Here is a 19,590-nt window from a genome sequence, read left to right as displayed (position 1 = left end):
ACAAACACACACACCTTTTATTTTTAGTCATCGTCATACCTTCACCCCACGTTAGACCCACCTCACACATCATCCCTCTTTGTCAGGATAAAATAGATGATCAACCGCTCAGGAAAGACGTGCATAATTTAACGGCACAAATGGCTAAAAATATGCCCGTAATTATGTCAGGTAAACCCTGTGATGAATGGAAGGTCTGAGAAGGAGCTCATAGGTCTCACAGCATTGCAGCGTCTTCGTGGTAATCCAATTTTCGTGAAAGAGGAATGAATTATAATTCAGGCTAATGGACTTTTTTAAAAGCACAAACTAATATTAAAATATAACAGCATCCAGTCAGGTGCTCTACATAGAATTAGAGGAAGAGGCCAACGCTGATGGATCGCTATCTTACACTGTTCAGAAGGACTGTAGCCTGGTCCCAAATCTATTTGTGCTGTCTTGCTAACTCGTATGGTCACGCAAACAGTGACACTGACCATTGGCACCAATGGCAAGACATCACAAACAGATCTGGGACCAGGCCAGTTTAGAAGTACAGTACCTGAACATGTGAGGTAACTGTTTGTTTGTTCTGGATGGCCACAATCTCCCGAGCCTGAGATCTACTGTAGGAAACCTGAGAGACTATCTCTGTCTGTCTGGTCTATGGCTACCAGCTGGTGTTTGACTTTGAAACACAGGGAGAGAATTCCCCCTCTCTGTGTGGTGATCAGTGATTTTCTGGGTTATTTGAGAGAGAGAGAGAGAGAGAGAGAGAGAGAGAGAGAGAGAGAGAGAGAGAGAGAGAGAGAGAGAGAGAGAGAGAGAGAGAGAGAGAGAGAGAGAGAGAGAGAGAGAGAGGTTATTTGAGAGAGAGAGAGAGAAAGAGGAGAGAGAGAGAGAGAGAGAGAGAGAGAGAGAGAGACAGACAGACAGACAGACAGACAGACAGACAGACAGAGACAGCGAGAGAGACACACAGACAGACAGACAGACAGACAGACAGACAGACAGACAGACAGACAGACAGACAGACAGACAGACAGACAGACAGACAGAGACAGCGAGAGAGACACACAGACAGACAGACAGACAGACAGACAGACAGACAGACAGACAGACAGAGAAAGAGAGAAAGAGAGAAAGAGAGACAGCGAGAGAGACACACAGACAGACAGAGAGAGAAAGAGAGAAAGAGAGACAGCGAGAGAGACACACAGACAGACAGAGAGAGAAGGGAAAATGTCGTCTTGTGTTCCCCAGAGTTTCTCGATTATTAATTCAGCCCACACACCAACAGATGGGAAGTCTATTTTTTCCCAGAACACAGTCAGGGGGCAAGGCAGTGAAAGCCCAAACTCTCTGGTACAACTTATTTCATTAAAAACTCCTCATGAAAACTGATTGTAGTATTTTCGCACCAGTTGAATTATGCGGTAGTCAAACAGTGACAAGCGGCTTTTGAAGCACAACAGTTGTTCTCTGATCTGAACACTGTGTTCCCCTCTCTGCTCCAACCCCACCCCTCGGCTCTGCACAACGCTCACCTGACAGCCACAGAACAATGAGTCAACTGTATCCTCAGACAGTGATCCCAAATGGCCTGACCCTAACCCTATTCCCTATATAGTGCACTACTTTTGACCAGGACCCATGGGACTCTAGTGCACTATGTAGGGAATAGGGTGCTATTTGTGTTCCGTTGACTCACTCCACTATGGAGTGGATCTGATGACCGGTGGATGACGATTATGACAATGTCTGACACAGTCTGTGGGGATGATGATGATAAGAGGAACACACACACACAAACACACACACACACACAGTCTGATGTGGTGAAACTCCCTATGTTAATCTAATTGCACCAACAGGCTCAACTGACTGTGGGCCTACAAGGTTGAGCAACGGCATTAATGCTGTTTCTGCTTCTCTGCTTCCATTAGTCAGCGTAATGACTGGATACACACACACACACACACACACACACATCAGTAGGCTAGGTGAGAGAACAGAACAGTATTCACCATTCCTTTAGTAGGAACAGGGAAAACTCTGAGAGAAAGAGTGGGAAGACGACAGAGAGAACAGAACAGTATTCACCATTCCTTTAGTAGGAACAGGGAAAACTCTGAGAGAAAGAGTGGGAAGATGACAGAGAGAACAGAACAGTATTCACCATTCCTTTAGTAGGAACAGGGAAAACTCTGAGAGAAAGAGTGGGAAGACGACAGAGAGAACAGAACAGTATTCACCATTCCTTTAGTAGGAACAGGGAAAACTCTGAGAGAAAGAGTGGGAAGACGACAGAGAGAACAGAACAGTATTCACCATTCCTTTAGTAGGAACAGGGAAAACTCTGAGAGAAAGAGTGGGAAGACGACAGAGAGAACAGAACAGTATTCACCATTCCTTTAGTAGGAACAGGGAAAACTCTGAGAGAAAGAGTGGGAAGACGACAGAGAGAACAGAGGAGAAAGAGACATGATTTCCCATTCAGCTGGATACTGATTGATGTGCTGTAATTGTCTGATTTTCTTAACAGGCCATTTCGTGGGAAAGGGGTGTGTGTGTCCCTGTAGATATGAATTACAACAGGGGACCAGATTGTATTGTGTCATTTGTCTCTGAGTGGGCACCGCTCCAAACACACCCTGGCTTTTCTCGAAAATCTCAGTCGTAAAAAAAAAAAGTGAATGAAAATGAGCGTGTTTCTGTAATGTCAGCAGGACGTGGTTATTATACTTGACACTCTTTCAGACAAGGATTACATCACCCATTAACGATGATTCACACGTTTTGCCAATTCACTAAGAGTTCGGTAGCAAATAATCTATCACCTAAAAATATATTTTCCTGGCTTTGCTGCACACACACACCCACACACGCACACACACACACAAAAAAGTTCCAACAGCACGTTGGTTCAACTGGTAGAGCAGTTGGGTTTGGGTGAGCTATGCCATCTATTCCTCACACACCCACACACAATGCGCACACACACACACACACACACACACACACACACACACACACACACACACACACACACACACACACACACACACACACACACACACACACACACTGCACACACACACACACACACACACACACACACACACACACACACACACACACACACACACACTCCTCCGTGTTAACGAAGTCCCAGCATGAATCATTATACCTCATTGTTTATTTTCTCTCTATTATTCAGCCGTTATTCTTTCAGCTCGCCTGTCCAGTATGCCTGACCCTGGTCTGTTCGCACTGCTGTGGTTCCCTCCTCGGCTCTGACTGAAACAACAAGTCATTAATAAATCATGTGTCTCTCATTAGCACAGCCCTGTTATCATGCTCACGTCTGTGAAATTGATCCAGTCGGTCTCTTCTCTCCTTACGAGGCAACAGCCTTACAAGGCTCATTCCCATCCTCAGACCTCCAGCAAAGCAGCCCCAGCCGGCTTCTCTTATCTTCTGTTTTTTATTTTACTGTCTTCCTTTTGTCTCCTTCTGTTCTGTTCTTTCCTCTCCCCACCTCTCCCTCCCCTCTCCTCCCCTGGCAGTACTCAGTGTACTCTCCAGCCATACATTTTTGAACATGCTAAAAGTGGTCCTACGGGATGAATCAGAGCTCTGGCTGTCTGAGTCCACGGTCTGGAGGTACAGGGCAGAACATGGTGATCAGTTGACTTGTCACTGAGTCATAAAGAAACAGTTTGAAGGAAGCAGAAGGAACCATTTAGCCAGCCAACGACACAGCCTAACTGACTGACTCTGAATGTTCATGACTGTTCTCAATTATAGGGCTGGTGATGCTCTAATTCCATTATTCCATTACGGCTAATAAGGGTCCAATCAGGAGGGGGATCCAAGGCCAAGTCATCCCCTTCTCAGTAAGGCACTCTGTCATTGGTCCAGGGCAGCTGTGAAGCTGATGATGATGATGATGATGATGATGATGATGATGATGATAATGATAATGATGATGATGAAGAGGAGCAGGATAGACAGCAGGAGGAGGAGGACTTGCCTCGCCTCTCTCCACTCCTCTCTCCTTTCCCCCCATCCAGACCACCCTCCATCTGTACTGGCACATTCTTCCTTCCTCTCGCACCCAGCCATGCGATGGGGATTGTGAATCGTCTGTTATTAAAAAGGAACGCTCTGAAACAGGGGATTTGGATTCTGTCTCTGTTTATGGGGCTAAAGAAATCTGGCCCTTTTTCCATAAGCCCAGTTGAGCTCCTTGTCTTTTTCTCTCTTTTCTTCAAATCCTCCAGAGCGGGCAGAGAACGGAAGTCATATAGAGACCTTTATTCATGCTCTCCCCATCTGGTTTTATCCTTAGCTTCTGCTCCTGAATACATTTTAAAGTAGACAAATGACAACGGCATTGCCAATGTATTCACTGTGACGCGTGCGTTTGAGAGAGAGAGAGAGAGAGAGAGGGAGAGGGAGAGAGAGAGAAGCACTGTTCAAGGCTGTATGGATATCTTTAACATGCACTGTGATGCCTGCATTGGTTGGCTGGTGCTCTCGTCGACTGGTTTTAAAAGGCTGATCTCCCCGGCTTTCCCAAATGGCACCATATTTCCTATGAGCCCTTTTCAAAAGTAGTGCACTATATAGGGAATAGGGTGCCATTTGGGATGAATCATTTGCTGTCACACACATCACATGCTGTAGTTGGTGTGGATTCATTAATCTCCACGAGGCCCCGGCCACAATCCATCAGTCTTAAGCCTCCTCTCGATCCAATATCAAAGCTTCTCTCTCTCTCTCTCTCTCTTCCCACTCTCTCGCTCCTTCTCTCTTTGTCGCTCCCTCTTTTTTTTTACCCCTCTCCCTCCCTCCACACAGCACTGTGACGAAGCCAGCAGCCCGTTCCCTTCCCACAACTCCCACACAAACAACCCTTCGTGTGATTGACCCCCATGCGTTTTTTACTTATTAGCCCCAGTGTGGCCAGTCGGAGAGAGAGAGAGAGAGAGAGAGAGAGGCTATGGCCCGTTAAATACTAACAGTGCAGCGTAACCTCGCCACCCGCTACTGGAGGCCTCTCCTACGTGCCCTCCTCTCCTCCCTCAGTCACCCACCAGTCTTTCCTCTCCTCCTCCTCTGTTCCGGCTGGGGGGGGGGTGAGAGGTAGGGTTTAAGTGGGCTCCATAGGGGCAGCCCAGCAGATGGAATGCAAGTCCAGAGGTGTTGTTTTGGTCTCTCTGCGCGAGGGACTGGCGAGCCGAAACAGATCTTCCTGTCTCCTCTCAGAGTGGGGGTCCACCCACGTCTGGACTGCTGAATCAATCCAGACCCAGACAAATAGAGCTCCATCCCTGTTAGACAAGCTTGATGGGACATGGACCAGTCTATTTAAGGGGATCCATGGGGAGATGGGGGGGTTCAGGTCAGGATGTCCTGGTTGTTCAGAGGAGTACGAGTCACACACGGACAGGCAGCTCCAGGAGGATGGGCCTGCTTCTTTCCCGACAGACAGACATACACCGTGAAGGTATAGAGAGAGCATGATGCTAGACAGACAGACACACACACACACAAACACACACACACTGTCCACAGTTCTGATAGACAACAGTGTAACCGCTCTCTAACCCTGATGCTTGGTAAGCTTCTTCTCTTTAGTCTGTTCAGCATCACGGTCCTTTCAGCTGTACAGACTCTGTTCTGACTCCCTTCTATCCAATAGGCTCTTGGCCCTGTTCCCCCTGTCTGGCAGCCGGCTCTGGAAAATATAATAACATCAGTAATGTTACAGCAGTTCATGATTACTTTATGAAGCTCAGATTTTTTTTATGCAACCTTGTACTATTTGAAATTCAATCTATGTCTCCTGTTTAGAATATTAGGAGGCCAATTCCATTCAATATTCACCTTCATCCAATAAGCTCTTGTCTCCCCATCACAGGAAATGAAGTTGTGGTGTTTTATTAATAGAATATCATTCCATACTTCTGCTGTTTATTACATTCTAGTCATAGTTAAATGAGATGCAGGCTAAAGGTGTTTTCCATTTTTTAAAACTCTTTTATGTCATCAGTGTTTGGACTTGCAGAACACTTCTCTTTGCACTAAAACCCAAAGTCTTGCTGTATGTACTGTTTGTGCCATTGGATTTTACTGACCGGTCCCTCTCCCTTCAGGTGGACTTGGGTTTCCTCCGGTTCGTGACGGCCGTCGGAACACAGGGGGCCGTTTCCCAGGAGACCAAGAAGACCTACTGGGTCAAGTCGTACAAGGTGGACGTCAGCTCTAACGGAGAAGACTGGATCACCCTGAAGGAGGGTTCAAAACAGAAGGTAAGAGAGATTACTCCTCACCCACTCTGTACCCCACTGCCTACCACTAACGTTGCATGGTATCATAAGCACGTCATCTTTTCCTATACTTCAGCACCGCATGTATTACCGCAGTGATACTCGAATCATGTAGCAAAAGCCGAAGACATGCATCGACACTAGTTGAGACACACTTCTCAGAAGACTTACAGGGCTGTGGCACAATGGCCAACCAGACCCAGAATGCCAGTCATGTAAACTCACAACATATACATTTTCGTCATTTAGCAGACGCTCTTATCCAGAGCGATATTTCTGTGCTTTCAGCCAGAGTTGAATTGTGCTCTCCTCCTTAGTATTGGCTTGGATCTCTGCTTCAGCCACACAATATCTCAACAAAAGGGGAATGCCTCTGGTCTGGTCTGATCTGGTCTGTGTTCGGTTCTGTCTCTGTGGAACAGCGTTTTCTCCACCATACTATTATGCGCTTAGCGTGGTATGCTAATGCATTGTGTGAGAAACGATTTACAGTGCAGTACTACTGCCTCTCTCATAAAGACGCTACAGTAGTCATTTAGTTGGATGAAGTCATTGTTTACTGTGTGTCAGGCTCTGGTATTTGTCTGAAGAAGGAGAGCGGTTGACAAAGCCTTTAATAAACCAGGAGTGACAGGGATGAATGGAATGGGGAGGTAGAGAGAGAGAGAGATTGAGAGAGAGAGAGAGACCAGTCTTGACCAGACCAGAGACCAGAGAGTGGCTAACCTAATGATCTGACTGGATCTGACGATTGATCAGTTATCAGCCTGTGAAACAGACCAGAAGGCTCTCTGTCTGTAAACAAACCTCCATTAGTGGGTGTCCACACTCCACGGGCCCATCAAGAGGTTCGTTTGACCATGCTAAGGATCTGTGGAACCTGTAGGTAGTCACCATAGTGTGTGTGCTACTCACAAGGGCAGCCATGTTTTCCCCATAGCGGCCAGAGCAGCTCTCTTTGTGTCTGTGTCTGTAATATATACCCCCTCCCCCTGCCCCTCAGGCCCAATTATTTTACGACCTCTCCAAAGTACACCGTTTTCTTTTTAAAGCAAGGTGATGTGAAAAGCCCTGTCTCTCAGTTCCGGCCTCTAAAGTGCTTTTGTGAGTAGTAGGTCCTATTTACTAGGTGCTGAGCCTGCAGGTTGAAGCTGTAGTGGGATGGTGATGGTGCTAGCTAGCTGGAAAAAAAGCCATTTAATAGTTATTGGTGCGACAGAGGCGCCAGAGAGAGAGGAGCGCCGACCGGCGTGACATATAGGAGAGTGGATGACTCCGTTGACAACCATTACCCAGGAAACAGAGAGAGGGATGTAGGGACAGTGATAGAGAGGCTTTTGGGCAGACTAATGGTCCCGTTGGCCCTGCCTGCTGGCGTTTTAGCGCTGCCTCCGTTCACCTTCACTTCAGCCCAGATGAGCTGTACTGCCACGCAACACACCGCTACTGCTTGGCTAGCACTCTCCTGCCGCGGGGTTAACACCACCGGACCACCGGATGCCTACAGAGTGAGACTTAGCCAGGGTGATGTGTGATGGACTGTAGGGTGTTGTCAGCGTGTGCGTGTCACAGTTGGATACAACTGTAGGGTGAAGGTGTTTGTATATGGTTGAAATTGCAGCTGGGTCACAATCACAATAGTTGGTGCATTATGAACTGGGGTGAATATGGTTCATATCAAAAACGTAGGATGTTTAAGTATGAAACAGTCATTTCCATATTCTGTACATGCTCAGGAAATGATACAGTGTATAGTATATAGTCTAAAGACAGTAGCCTAATACGAACAATGAAGGGAGGCTGGCCTGCATATGGCCTGTGCCCCGTCATTGAGCTCTGTTTCTGGAGCACTGTGTGAGGCGAGGCCAAGGCCTCAGTTGGCCCAGTAGGCCTCTCTCCTGGTGGCTCTACTACTACACTAAACAAACTCTGTGAATAATGAACAGCTCCTCTCCTCCCAGGTTTTCCAAGGGAACACCAACCCCACTGAAGTCACCAGGAAGAGGCTTCCCAAAGCCACGCTCACCCGCTACGTCCGGATCCGGCCCGTCGCCTGGGAAACAGGCATCGCTCTGCGCTTCGAGGTGTACGGCTGTAAAATATCAGGTCAGTACCACGGAGATCCCTCTATATCTCTCTGTCTGGCAGCCAGACGCTACTTAGCGTCACTTAGCGTTACATAGGGGCGGCAGGTAGCCTAGTGGTTAGAGCGTTGGGAGGTAAAAATGTGTCATTCTGCTGAGGAACAAGGCAGTTAACCCACTGTTCCTAGGCCGTCGTTGTAAATAAGAATTTGTTCTTAACTGACTTAGTTAAATAAAGGATAAAGACATTTGAGGTGTTAGTTTAACATTCAAATGCATGCAAGTCACTGCTGGTGGATGGTATATTGTTTGACCTTTCGGTAAAATGAGTATCTAAGTGCTCCTTTACGATTTGTTTAGGCCTCTCATCTCTCATGTACCTGGGTGATATTTTCCTCCTCATCTAGAAGAGTAGCTGAAATGATTTATTAATGGACTGTATATCATTTATAATGAGTGATACCTGGATACAATCGGATCTCTTATGAAATGAACATTTCCATGCAGGCTATTGTTTAAAAAAAAGGGGAGTCTAAGTTTGTAACAGAACTAAAGTCGTCAATCAACTGTAAAAAAATATATATATTTTTTTAAATGGAGCGCAACAGAACCAGTTACAACTGAAGTATCTGATCATCAATGAATTTGAGCCATTCCATTGTTTAACATAGCAGCCACATATCATTGGGTAATTATGGCTTGTAGGCGTGTCTGCAAACGCCACTTTGAGCGCGCCAAATCCGACCGAAACAAGAACAGTCACAGACAGAAAACTCTACCAGGGGTTGCTGAAACAGTCTGTCCTCAAAGCAGTGTTGTACGACCCACTTGAAATCGCCCTACTGTTCCGAGTGCTTAGCTTACAGAAACGTACCACCTCTATTGTGTGTGCAGACAAACTGATGCGCTGCATGAACCTCATCACACCAATGACATCTAGGATCCATATTCACTGCGCGTCTTCCATTATGTTCAGAAAATTCAACGGAACACCTTGCGCACTGGAACTCATAACGATACCTGACCACAGCTGTCCTTTCAGCGGGGCGCTCAAATCGCTCAAAATAACCCTCATCAAGGGTTATACCCTCATCAACCCTCATCTAATAGTCCTACGCATCACTTCTTCTTCTTATTATTATTACAAATAGAAGAGTATCACCTCTCACAATGGTGCTCATTTAGTAAAGTTAGAGCACTGCTGAATATATGTCTCACAAGACCACAAAGTAATTCATTAGTATTTTACATAGCAGATCGGTATATCCAGTACACTACATGACCAAAAGTATGTGGACATGCTTGTTGAATATCTCATTCCAAAATCATGGGCATTACTATGGAGTTGGTCCCCCCCCTTTGCTGCTATAACAGCCTCCACTCTGTCAAGGCTTTCCACTAGATGTTGGAACATTGCTGCGGGGACTTGCTTCCATTCAGCCACAAGAGCATTAGTGGGGTCGGGCACTGATGTTGGGTGAATAAGCCTGGCTCGCAGAAGGCGTTCCAATTCATCCCAAAGGTGTTCAATGGGGTTCGGAATTTGGAAGCACCAAATCGTCTAGAATGTCATTGTATGCTGTAGCATTAAGATTTCCCTACACTGGAACTAAGGGGCCTAGCCCGAACTGTGAAAAACAGCCCCAGACCATTATTCCTTCTCCACCAAACTTTACAGTTGGCACTATGCATTGTGTACGGCTGCTCGGCCATGTAAACCCATTTCATGAAGCTCCCGACAAACAGTTATTGTGCTGAGGTTGCTTCCAGAGGAAGTTTGAAACTTGGTAGTGAGTGTTGAAACTGAGGACAGATTATTTTTACGCGCTAAGCGGTTCAGCACTTGGCGGTCCCGTTCTGTGAGCTTGTGTGTCCTGCCACTTCACGGCTGAGCCGTTGTTGCTCCTAGACGTTTCCACTTCACAATAACAGCACTTACAGTTGACCGGGGCAGCTCTAGCACGGCAGAAATTTGACAAACTGACTTGTTGGAAAGGTGGCACGTTGAAAGTCACTGAGCTCTTCACTAAGGCCATTCTACTGCCAATGTTTGTATATGGAGATTGCATGGCTGTGTGCTCAATTTTATACACCGGTCAGCAACGGGTGTGGCTGAAATAGCATAATCCACTCATTTGATATATATAGTATATATAGTGTAATACCATATTGGCCTACTGTAGCATACTGTATGTAGTTGGACTATATTACAGTATGTTACACCAAAAACACCTCTTCAGTCATTTCTTGTCTGAAGCTGAATAGTCCAATATTCTTTCGACAATCGTTAAAACTCAACAGTGCACACACTACAGGCTATACTTAGATTGAATCAAAATAGACCTACGAGAAATGCTAATATAGTCGTTTGTTCACGCCATCTGCTTTAATTCGCTCAAGAAACAGTCATTCTAGAAGCTCTAAATGCATCTTCCCGTGAAACTGATTGACTTCAAGTGACTGGCATGCAGTTTGGGCATTTCACCTGTAAAACAGGAAGAATTATCATTCACCCATTGACAGATGATGGCCTACTTTGAAACGAGGAATGCCTAACTTGGTGTTTGAGGTTATAAAATGCTCCTGAGACAAGACGTGTGGGCAGGTGGGCAGACGTGGCAATTGGAGGATGCATGTTATGCACCTATTCCATAGTGATATTCAATCGGTCGGTACAAACTTTGATCGAGAAATTAAGACTCCCTAAACCCCCCCAAAAAAGAGCACCACACCACTGCTCCTCGGCTATAGAAGGTTGCAGCGCAGCCTCTGAAAGTCATAGAGACAATCCAAGTATATCCCACATCCATTGGCTTCATGTCTTTCCCTGGCATTTTACAGCTTGTTTCTAGCATAAAGCATTGCGGACTAAAGCGCAATTATAGATCGTTTTATATAATCAGATCTATTTCATTTGTATTAAAATCAATCGTATCAGTAGCAAGCTTTGGACCCCAGGAAAAGTAGCTGCTGCCTTGGCAACAGCCAATGCGGATCCAGAATAAATCAAATAAATACCTTCATTCCTGATTCTCATCTTCACGCTCTCTCTCTCCAACTGAACAGTACATCAGTAGGCCTAGTATGTGAGCACAGATATTGCGTTTTTTGCACAAATGAACTCGCCTCCTGAAATGCCACCTCACACAATACAGTCCTTGGTTAGGCAGCACAGTAGGGTTTACATCAATAAGAGCAGGGCAGGCTGATTGAGACCACACTAGGTGCACTTGATATTGCGCGCCCAGCAGAGAATCAAGGATGAGGGGCAGCATCGGGCACACATGAGATACTATAATAAGCAACTCATTCTCCAACCCTGAGTAATATTGCATTACGACGATTACAAATTACATGACCCTTCCCCGGACTAAGGTGTACATTTTGGTGTCTCCCTAACTCACAGTAGTGGGAGCTCAGTGAGAGAGGGTTTACTCTGAGGCGAGTGCTGCCTTCTACATTATGAAGGAGAGGCGCATGAAGATGATTACGCATTGATGTTACTTGATGTTTAGATGTACCTCATTCAATATGGATGACAGGCAGAGCCGACAGGCAGAGTAGTTTAGCGGGCCAGGCGAGCGACTTCCCATAGCTGAGTACTGCAACCACCTGCATAGACACGCACACACACACACACACACACACACACACACACACACACACACACACACACACACACACACACACACACACACACACACACACACACACACACACACACACACACACACACACACACACACACACACACACACACACACACACACACACACACACACACACCGTCTCCGTGGCTCTTGTCCTACCCTCTGTCCTTTCCCCAACCCCCTCAGTCTCAGCCCCCTGCTGGGTCCACAAAGTCTGCAGTGATCTTCATCAGCGTGATGCTGGCAACCTTCCACCCACTACAGGGCTTTGATTGTGGTCAGGTTCACAGCATCTCTACCTCTTTGTCACCTCTTTATTTTATGGCATTGTGACGGGCTTAATGTATGTGTGTGCATTTGTTGGTCTGCGAGTCTGTCTGTGTACGCTAGCTTTCGTATGTGTTCGTTTTTTGTGCTTGTTAGTGTGTGTGAGAGCTCGTGCCTTTGTGTGTGCGTGTCTGTGCGTTTGTGTGTTTGCGTGCGCGTGTGTGCATTTGTATGAGTGTATATGCAGAGGGCAGTGCGTTGCTGGCACACAGCTGGATGTGAGACCAGACCGCACTGCAGACACACACACGTACAGACATACACACACACACACCGCACTGCGGACACACACACACTGCAGACACATCACAGGAGCAGGGAGCGCCACTCTGTGACCTCATCAGCCAACGGCGGGCAGGGCACCACTCTGATCACACTGCCAGCTGGATGTTCTGTACATGCTCAGAGAGGAGAGGAGACAGAGAGAGAGTCAGAGCGAGAGAGAGAGAGAGAGAGAGAGAGAGTCAGAGCGAGAGAGAGAAAGAGAGAGAGACAGAGAGAGAGACAGAGAGAGAGAGACAGAGAGAGAGAGAGAGAGAGACACAGTTAGAGACAGAGAGAGAGAGACAGAGAGAGAGAGCGTGATCCTGTAATTCTCTGGTCAGGTTCAAGAGGTTCTGCTTTAAGGCTGCTTTCAGTCCTGCATTCCTGCTTTTTAGGAGATATCAAAGTGGTCCGTTCTAAGCCCACAGAGAAACAGCCCACTGAACTAAACGTTGTTTCCACGCCATTTCAATGAAGTGACATGGAACCAACGTGGAATAGACGTTGAATTGACATTTGTGCCCAGTGGGAGGGCCTTCAGGTTGTGTCTAATCTTATCTGGTCTTTGCACATGAGATGTGCCCTGCATTTGGAGATACTGTACACACCTTCATATTAATAACTTAACCTCATCACTTCTGACTGCTGACTCTCGGCTGTTCTATTGGTAAATAAGCCCATGTGTGTGTTTAGCCACAGAGTTCCCCAGCCAAACCCTAGGCTACCCTGCTTAGCCTTGCCCCTTGCAGTGGTGTGCCACTACACACACGCGCTGTCGGTTTATGGGTGTGTCCGGTGTGCGTGCCGCCCAAAACAGTTCCAACTGAGGTGCATTAAAAGCTCGTGACCACAGCAGATGACCTGTGGTGCTCTGATCACCCAAACGTCCAAATCCCCCTGGAAACCCCCCTCTCTTAACTCTCTCTTATCCATCCGCTTCAAAGAGCGAGAGCGTGAGCCCACCGCAGTGGAGTGCCTTAGCTTCCCACTGACATGGCTCCATCAGAGATCACAGAGATCACACTCACAGGGCTTTTGGCAGGCGACGAAAGAGAAATTCTCAGCCTCAAACGGATGACAAATCTCCCCGTGAGCGTTTGGTCCTGTCCTGAGGAACCACGGCGCTCTCTCTGATTCGATTTGGACTCGTTTGGGTCTCCTGGGAGTCACGTAGAACTAGTTTATTCCTCTCTGTTTTGAACAGGAACTGTGATAACGATGGAAAAGATTGAATGAAGCCTTGTTCTGCTTGACAGAGTTGTTACACTGAGTTTCATACAGTTCATACAGTCGCAGACGTTCCAAGAATATATCTCCTTTTACCCCTTAGTCACTGCAGACTCTTTTGATTAAGTGGGTGGAAAGGAAAGAGACGGTCAGTCAGGAGACAGACAAGACAGTCACAGCCTGTGTGTGGATTCATTGCCTGAACATTTTTCTGAGCCGGAAGGTGCAAAACAGCCAGCAAGCAGTTAGGGCATATGAAAGGTAGAATGAAAGCTAGAGTGAAAGGTAGAATGAAAGGTAGAATGAAAGGTAGAATGAAAGGTAGAATGAAAGGTAGAATGAAAGCTAGAATGAAAGGTAGAATGAAAGCTAGAATGAAAGGTAGAATGAAAGCTAGAATGAAAGGTAGAATGAAAGCTAGAATGAAAGGTTGAATGAAAGGTAGAATGAAAGGTAGAATGAAAGGTAGAATGAAAGCTAGAATGAAAGGTAGAATGAAAGCTAGAATGAAAGGTAGAATGAAAGGTAGAATGAAAGGTAGAATGAAAGGTAGAATGAAAGGTTGAATGAAAGGTAGAATGAAAGGTAGAATGAAAGGTAGAATGAAAGCTAGAATGAAAGGTAGAATGAAAGCTAGAATGAAAGGTAGAATGAAAGCTAGAATGAAAGGTAGAATGAAAGGTAGAATGAAAGGTTGAATGAAAGAAAGAATGAAAGGTAGAATGAAAGCTAGAATGAAAGGTAGAATGAAAGCTAGAATGAAAGGTAGAATGAAAGGTAGAATTAAAGGTAGAATGAAAGCTAGAATGAAAGGTAGAATGAAAGCTAGAATGAAAGGTAGAATGAAAGCTAGAATGAAAGGTAGAATGAAAGCTAGAATGAAAGCTAGAATGAAAGGTAGAATGAAAGCTAGAATGAAAGCTAGAATGAAAGGTAGAATGAAAGCTAGAATGAAAGGTAGAATGAAAGCTAGAATGAAAGGTAGAATGAAAGCTAGAATGAAAGGTAGAATGAAAGCTAGAGTGAAAGGTAGAATGAAAGCTAGAGTGAAAGGTAGAATGAAAGGTAGAATGAAAGGTAGAATGAAAGGTAGAATGAAAGCTAGAATGAAAGGTAGAATGAAAGGTAGAATGAAAGGTAGAATGAAAGGTAGAGTGAAAGGTAGAATGAAAGGTAGAATGAAAGGTAGAATGAAAGGTAGAGTGAAAGGTAGAGTGAAAGGTAGAATGAAAGGTAGAATGAAAGCTAGAATGAAAGGTAGAATGAAAGGTAGAGTGAAAGGTAGAGTGAAAGGTAGAGTGAAAGGTAGAATGAAAGGTAGAATGAAAGGTAGAATGAAAGGTTAAATGAAAGGTAGAATGCACAAGGCACTCAAGGGGACGAAAATGAACGAACACAGATTCGGGATGAAAGCTCGGAGAACACAGGGCTAAATTAGAGCAGAGGTATAGAACGACAAAAGGAAAGGGGGGACGGTGGGGATGAAGGGAGGGAGGGGGTTCAAGATGAAAGAATAGCACTCCCAGGTAGAAATGACCGCTGAAGGAAGGGAGAGTTTTAATTGGATGACGGGAGACAAACACTCCAGGCGGAGATATTAGTATTCAAGCGGTTGAGAGAGAGAGAGAGAGACAGAGAGAGAGAGAGAGAGAGAGAGAGAGAGAGAGAGAGAGAGAGAGAGAGAGAGAGAGAGAGAGAGAGAGAGAGAGGGAGAGAGAGAGAGAGAGAGAGAGAGAGAGAGAGAGAGAGAGAGAGGGGGAGACAGGGAGAGGGGGAGAGAGAGAGAGAGAGAGAGAGAGAGAGAGAGAGAGAGAGAGAGAGAGAGAGAGAGAGAGAGAGAGAAAGGGGCATCACAAAGAGAGAGTGTTTCTCTCTCACACCATCACTATCACTCACTGTCTCAGTCATTCAACCCATCCCTCTCTTTTCCCCTATTAACACATAAACCATGGAAAACAACCTCCTCGGACTGGTGATAAAATATCCCCCTCAGGTTCTCTCTCAAATCCCTCTTGCTCATTGAAAGACTTATGCTAACCTCTATCTCTCTCTCCCCCTCTCAGAGTATCCATGTTCAGGCATGCTTGGCATGGTATCGGGCCTGATCACTGATGCCCAGATCACAGCTTCGTCCCACACGGACCGGAGCTGGGTACCCGAGAACGCCCGCCTGCTGACCAGCCGCTCCGGGTGGACCCTGCTGCCCCAACCCCAGCCCTTCACCTCAGAGTGGCTACAGGTTAGATCAACTATATTAATAGACTATTCTTATGTTTTTGGGCGGGCTTTTCAATTAGAGATAGGTTCGATGGTTATGAAATATCATTGGTTCATATAACATATTTTCTGAGAATATATCCTACCTTTATGTACAAAGAATTTGGCCAAAATGATGATGAGATTACAAATAAACAGCTTGGAAACACTTTACTTACGGCATACAGGTATAATGCATTATGAGCCTGTCATGAGTGTCTATGAACTGCTTATAACGTGTTTCCTCTCCGTTCATCTGCAGGTGGACCTGGGGGAGGAGAAGCTGGTACGAGGGCTCATCATCCAGGGAGGGAAACACAGAGAGAACAAGGTGTTCGTGAAGAAGTTCAGACTGGGATACAGTAACAACGGATCTGATTGGAAGATGGTCCAGGACGCCAGCGGCAACAAGCCAAAGGTCAGAGCCGTTTTCATTGGTTGTTTGTTTGTTGTGTTTACCATGTTGAGCAGTTAACAGAAAGTAGGGTCTTGTTGACTATCTAATGGGAAATTATTTCCATGTTCCAAACTGAATACCAGTGACGTTGAGTCAGTTTTCACCCATTCTTTGTACCGTGGATGTTGAAACATTTATGGAGTCCATTTGGGTAGTACTTCATAGCACATTAGGATAACCATCTGTAAGGTTTCTCCTAGACCTACCGCTGCCTAGCGTCTATCCTCTCAGTATTCCGCTGTTGCTGCTCAAGCCTTACAGTAGAATCGGTACTCTACTCAAGAGAGCAGGAGAAGAAGGCAGGAGAGCTGAGAGAGCGCGTGTGACACGCAGAAACGACCCTAGATGCATCTGCCGCCGTCGGCATGCTTTGAGTGTGTCACACGCGCACACAGCGCCTTACACACACACCGTACACACGCCTCGCACACATACACACACACACAGACGCACACCTCCAGGAAGTACCTCTACAGCCCTGTCCCCAATTACAACTTTCTCCGCCAGGATGTGGTGTAAGTGTGTTCCAGATCACCTAATGGTTGATTTCTGAAGGAGTGAGAGGCTGGGCATCTTCCTGTCCTACTCGTTCCTCCATCTCTCCCTCTTTCCCTAAGAACCTCCGAGCATCAAAGACAGACAAGACGTGTTCCAGTGTTAATGGTCACTAATCCACTACACTCCATCACTGTCCCCTCCTCTACCTCTCCTCTCCTCATCTCCACTACTTTCCTTTACCTCTCCTCTTCTCCTCTACTCTCCTGTCCTTTCATCTCCTCGCCTCTACGTGTACCCCTGTTATTCCCAAACAGAATCCTCCTGTCTTATTCAGATGACAAGACCAGAGCTGCTGAGCGACGAGAAAGCATTAGTCCTCCCCTCTGTCTTACCCCTTCGCTACGTTATTCCCAAAGAAAAAGGCCCCTAGCCTCTCTCTTTCCTCTAAATAGAGTACTTCTGAGGCTGAGCCGAGACAGAGTGAGCTGAGGCTGCCCTTGACCGCGGTGTCCTGCTGGGGCGGCAGGTGCTAGTTGTAGCCACCGGGCTCTCGTTTACAGTCCCACCGACAGTGCTTTTTAGATGTCAGCCGGAGAAATCTGGTCCATCTTCCATTGTTTTCTCCCCTCTCTCAGCCCTGCTCGAGCCCTGCTCATTTTCCAAAGGAAGGAATACGTCTGCCTTAGGGTCTCTGTGATAGGAGAGAGACATCAGAGAGAGCAATGACATTATCAGACAGTAACATTTCTCTCTCGTTTTCTCTCTGTGTGTATCTGTCTCTCTCTGTATCTGTATCGGCCTATCTCAGCCTCTCTCTCAGCTGCAGTGTGTACGGTGTAGCACTTCTCCTCTGCTGTTGTCGATGAACTAACACAGGTGGTCCTCTCCACAGATTTTCGAGGGGAATCAGAACTACGATACACCAGAGCTGAGGACCGTGGAGCCCTTGCTGACCCGATACATCAGGGTTTACCCAGAGCGGTCCACCCCTGCTGGGATGGGCCTGCGCCTCGAGCTCCTGGGCTGTGAGATCGAAGGTAGGCCGCAAATGGAATCCTACACACACACACATTTTAATTGTTGACACATGTATACTACAAACACACACGCACACCAGTGGAGGCTGCTGAGGGGAGGACGGCCCATAATAATGGCTGGAATGGAGTCAATGGAATGGTATCAAACACATTAAACATGCGGTTTCCATGTGGCTCATACTATTCCATTGACTTTATTCCAGCCATTATTATGAGCCGTCCTCCCCTCAGCAGCCTCCACTGACGCACACATACACACACACACACATCTTCTGTCATCTGTGTGATGACAGTTCTACGACTGAATACATGGTGTTTGTCAAGGTTGGGGTATTTAAAGATGCTTAGAAGGATTCTCCACGTGGAGTCAACAGCTGTCCAGGGCCCAATAGGCCCCTCTATCTCTCCCTGAGAGGGACAGTTGTCCAGTCTCCATGCATGCTGCATCAAAGCCATTCCTGAAGCAAGACCGCTCATACATATTACATGGGATCAAATGAAACCCCATCTGCCCTGAGGATTACTGCCAACCTCTTCCAGTCCCTGTTCCATCCTTTCTCTGGGGCCACTCTCCTCTTTCTCTCTCTCCTCTCCCCTCTGTCTGCCTCGCTCTCTCTCTGTCTCGCTCTCTTCACCTCGCCCCCCTCTCTCTCTCTCTCTCTCTCTCTCTCTCTCTCTCTCTCTCTCTCTCTGTGTGTCTCTCTCTCCACCTGTCTTTCTCTCTGTCGTCTCTCTCCCTCCCTCCCCTCCCTGCTATGAGAACATGCTCTGGCGGGCCAGGCCTAAGTGGATTTACATATTGGATTTCAGGGCTGTAGCGAGCGCAGCCCTGTGTAAGCCATGGAGTCCCACCGGGACTTTAGAAGGATGATAATGCTTGTTTTCACTGTTAATGCCACCACACACTCAAAAACACACACACACTGACACAGATGCAGACACACACAGACACACACACAAATACAGACACAGGTACGTGAGTGGTGGTGTGTAAGCTAAGCCCCAGGAGTACAGATAAATTCAGATCAATTCCAGCTAGAGCATTGACCCTGTCAATGACCCCTCCACCCTGAATCTGACAGAGGTTGATCACTAATATTTCATATAGCAGAGGGGAATTCTAGATTACACGTGCACTCTCTCCTCTCCCCTTGTCTTTCAATCTCCCTCTCTCTCAATGTCCCTCTCTCTCCATCTCCCTGTCTCTCCATCTCCCTGTCTCTCCATCTCCCTCTCTCTCCATCTCCCTGTCTCTCCATCTCCCTGTCTCTCCATCTCCCTCTCTCTCCATCTCCCTGTCTCTCCATCTCCCTGTCTCTCCATCTCCCTGTCTCTCCATCTCCCTGTCTCTCCATCTCCCTGTCTCTCCATCTCCCTCTCTCTCCATCTCCCTGTCTCTCCATCTCCCTCTCTCTCAATCTCCCTCTCTCTCCATCTCCCTGTCTCTCCATCTCCCTCTCTCTCAATCTC

At 46.7% G+C, this 19,590-nt stretch overlaps 1 protein-coding gene across 1 annotated transcript in view; it reads left to right on the top strand.

Annotated features, from left to right (window-relative positions):
- The window catches only part of LOC118371079 (neuropilin-1a), an 83,987-nt gene that overhangs the window by 50,200 nt on the left and 14,197 nt on the right, over window positions 1-19,590 (top strand). The window contains exons 8-12 of the mRNA XM_052483305.1: window positions 6,147-6,302; window positions 8,282-8,426; window positions 15,936-16,111; window positions 16,391-16,546; window positions 17,976-18,120. Of these exons, the coding sequence (XP_052339265.1) occupies window positions 6,147-6,302; window positions 8,282-8,426; window positions 15,936-16,111; window positions 16,391-16,546; window positions 17,976-18,120 (778 nt within the window). The remainder of the gene's footprint in view (window positions 1-6,146; window positions 6,303-8,281; window positions 8,427-15,935; window positions 16,112-16,390; window positions 16,547-17,975; window positions 18,121-19,590) is intronic.

Source organism: Oncorhynchus keta, chromosome 28 (genome assembly GCF_023373465.1).
Source record: "Oncorhynchus keta strain PuntledgeMale-10-30-2019 chromosome 28, Oket_V2, whole genome shotgun sequence".
NCBI lineage: Eukaryota > Metazoa > Chordata > Actinopteri > Salmoniformes > Salmonidae > Oncorhynchus > Oncorhynchus keta.
Note: the sequence above shows the minus strand (reverse complement) of the source record. Positions and strands in the feature narration are given on the sequence as shown.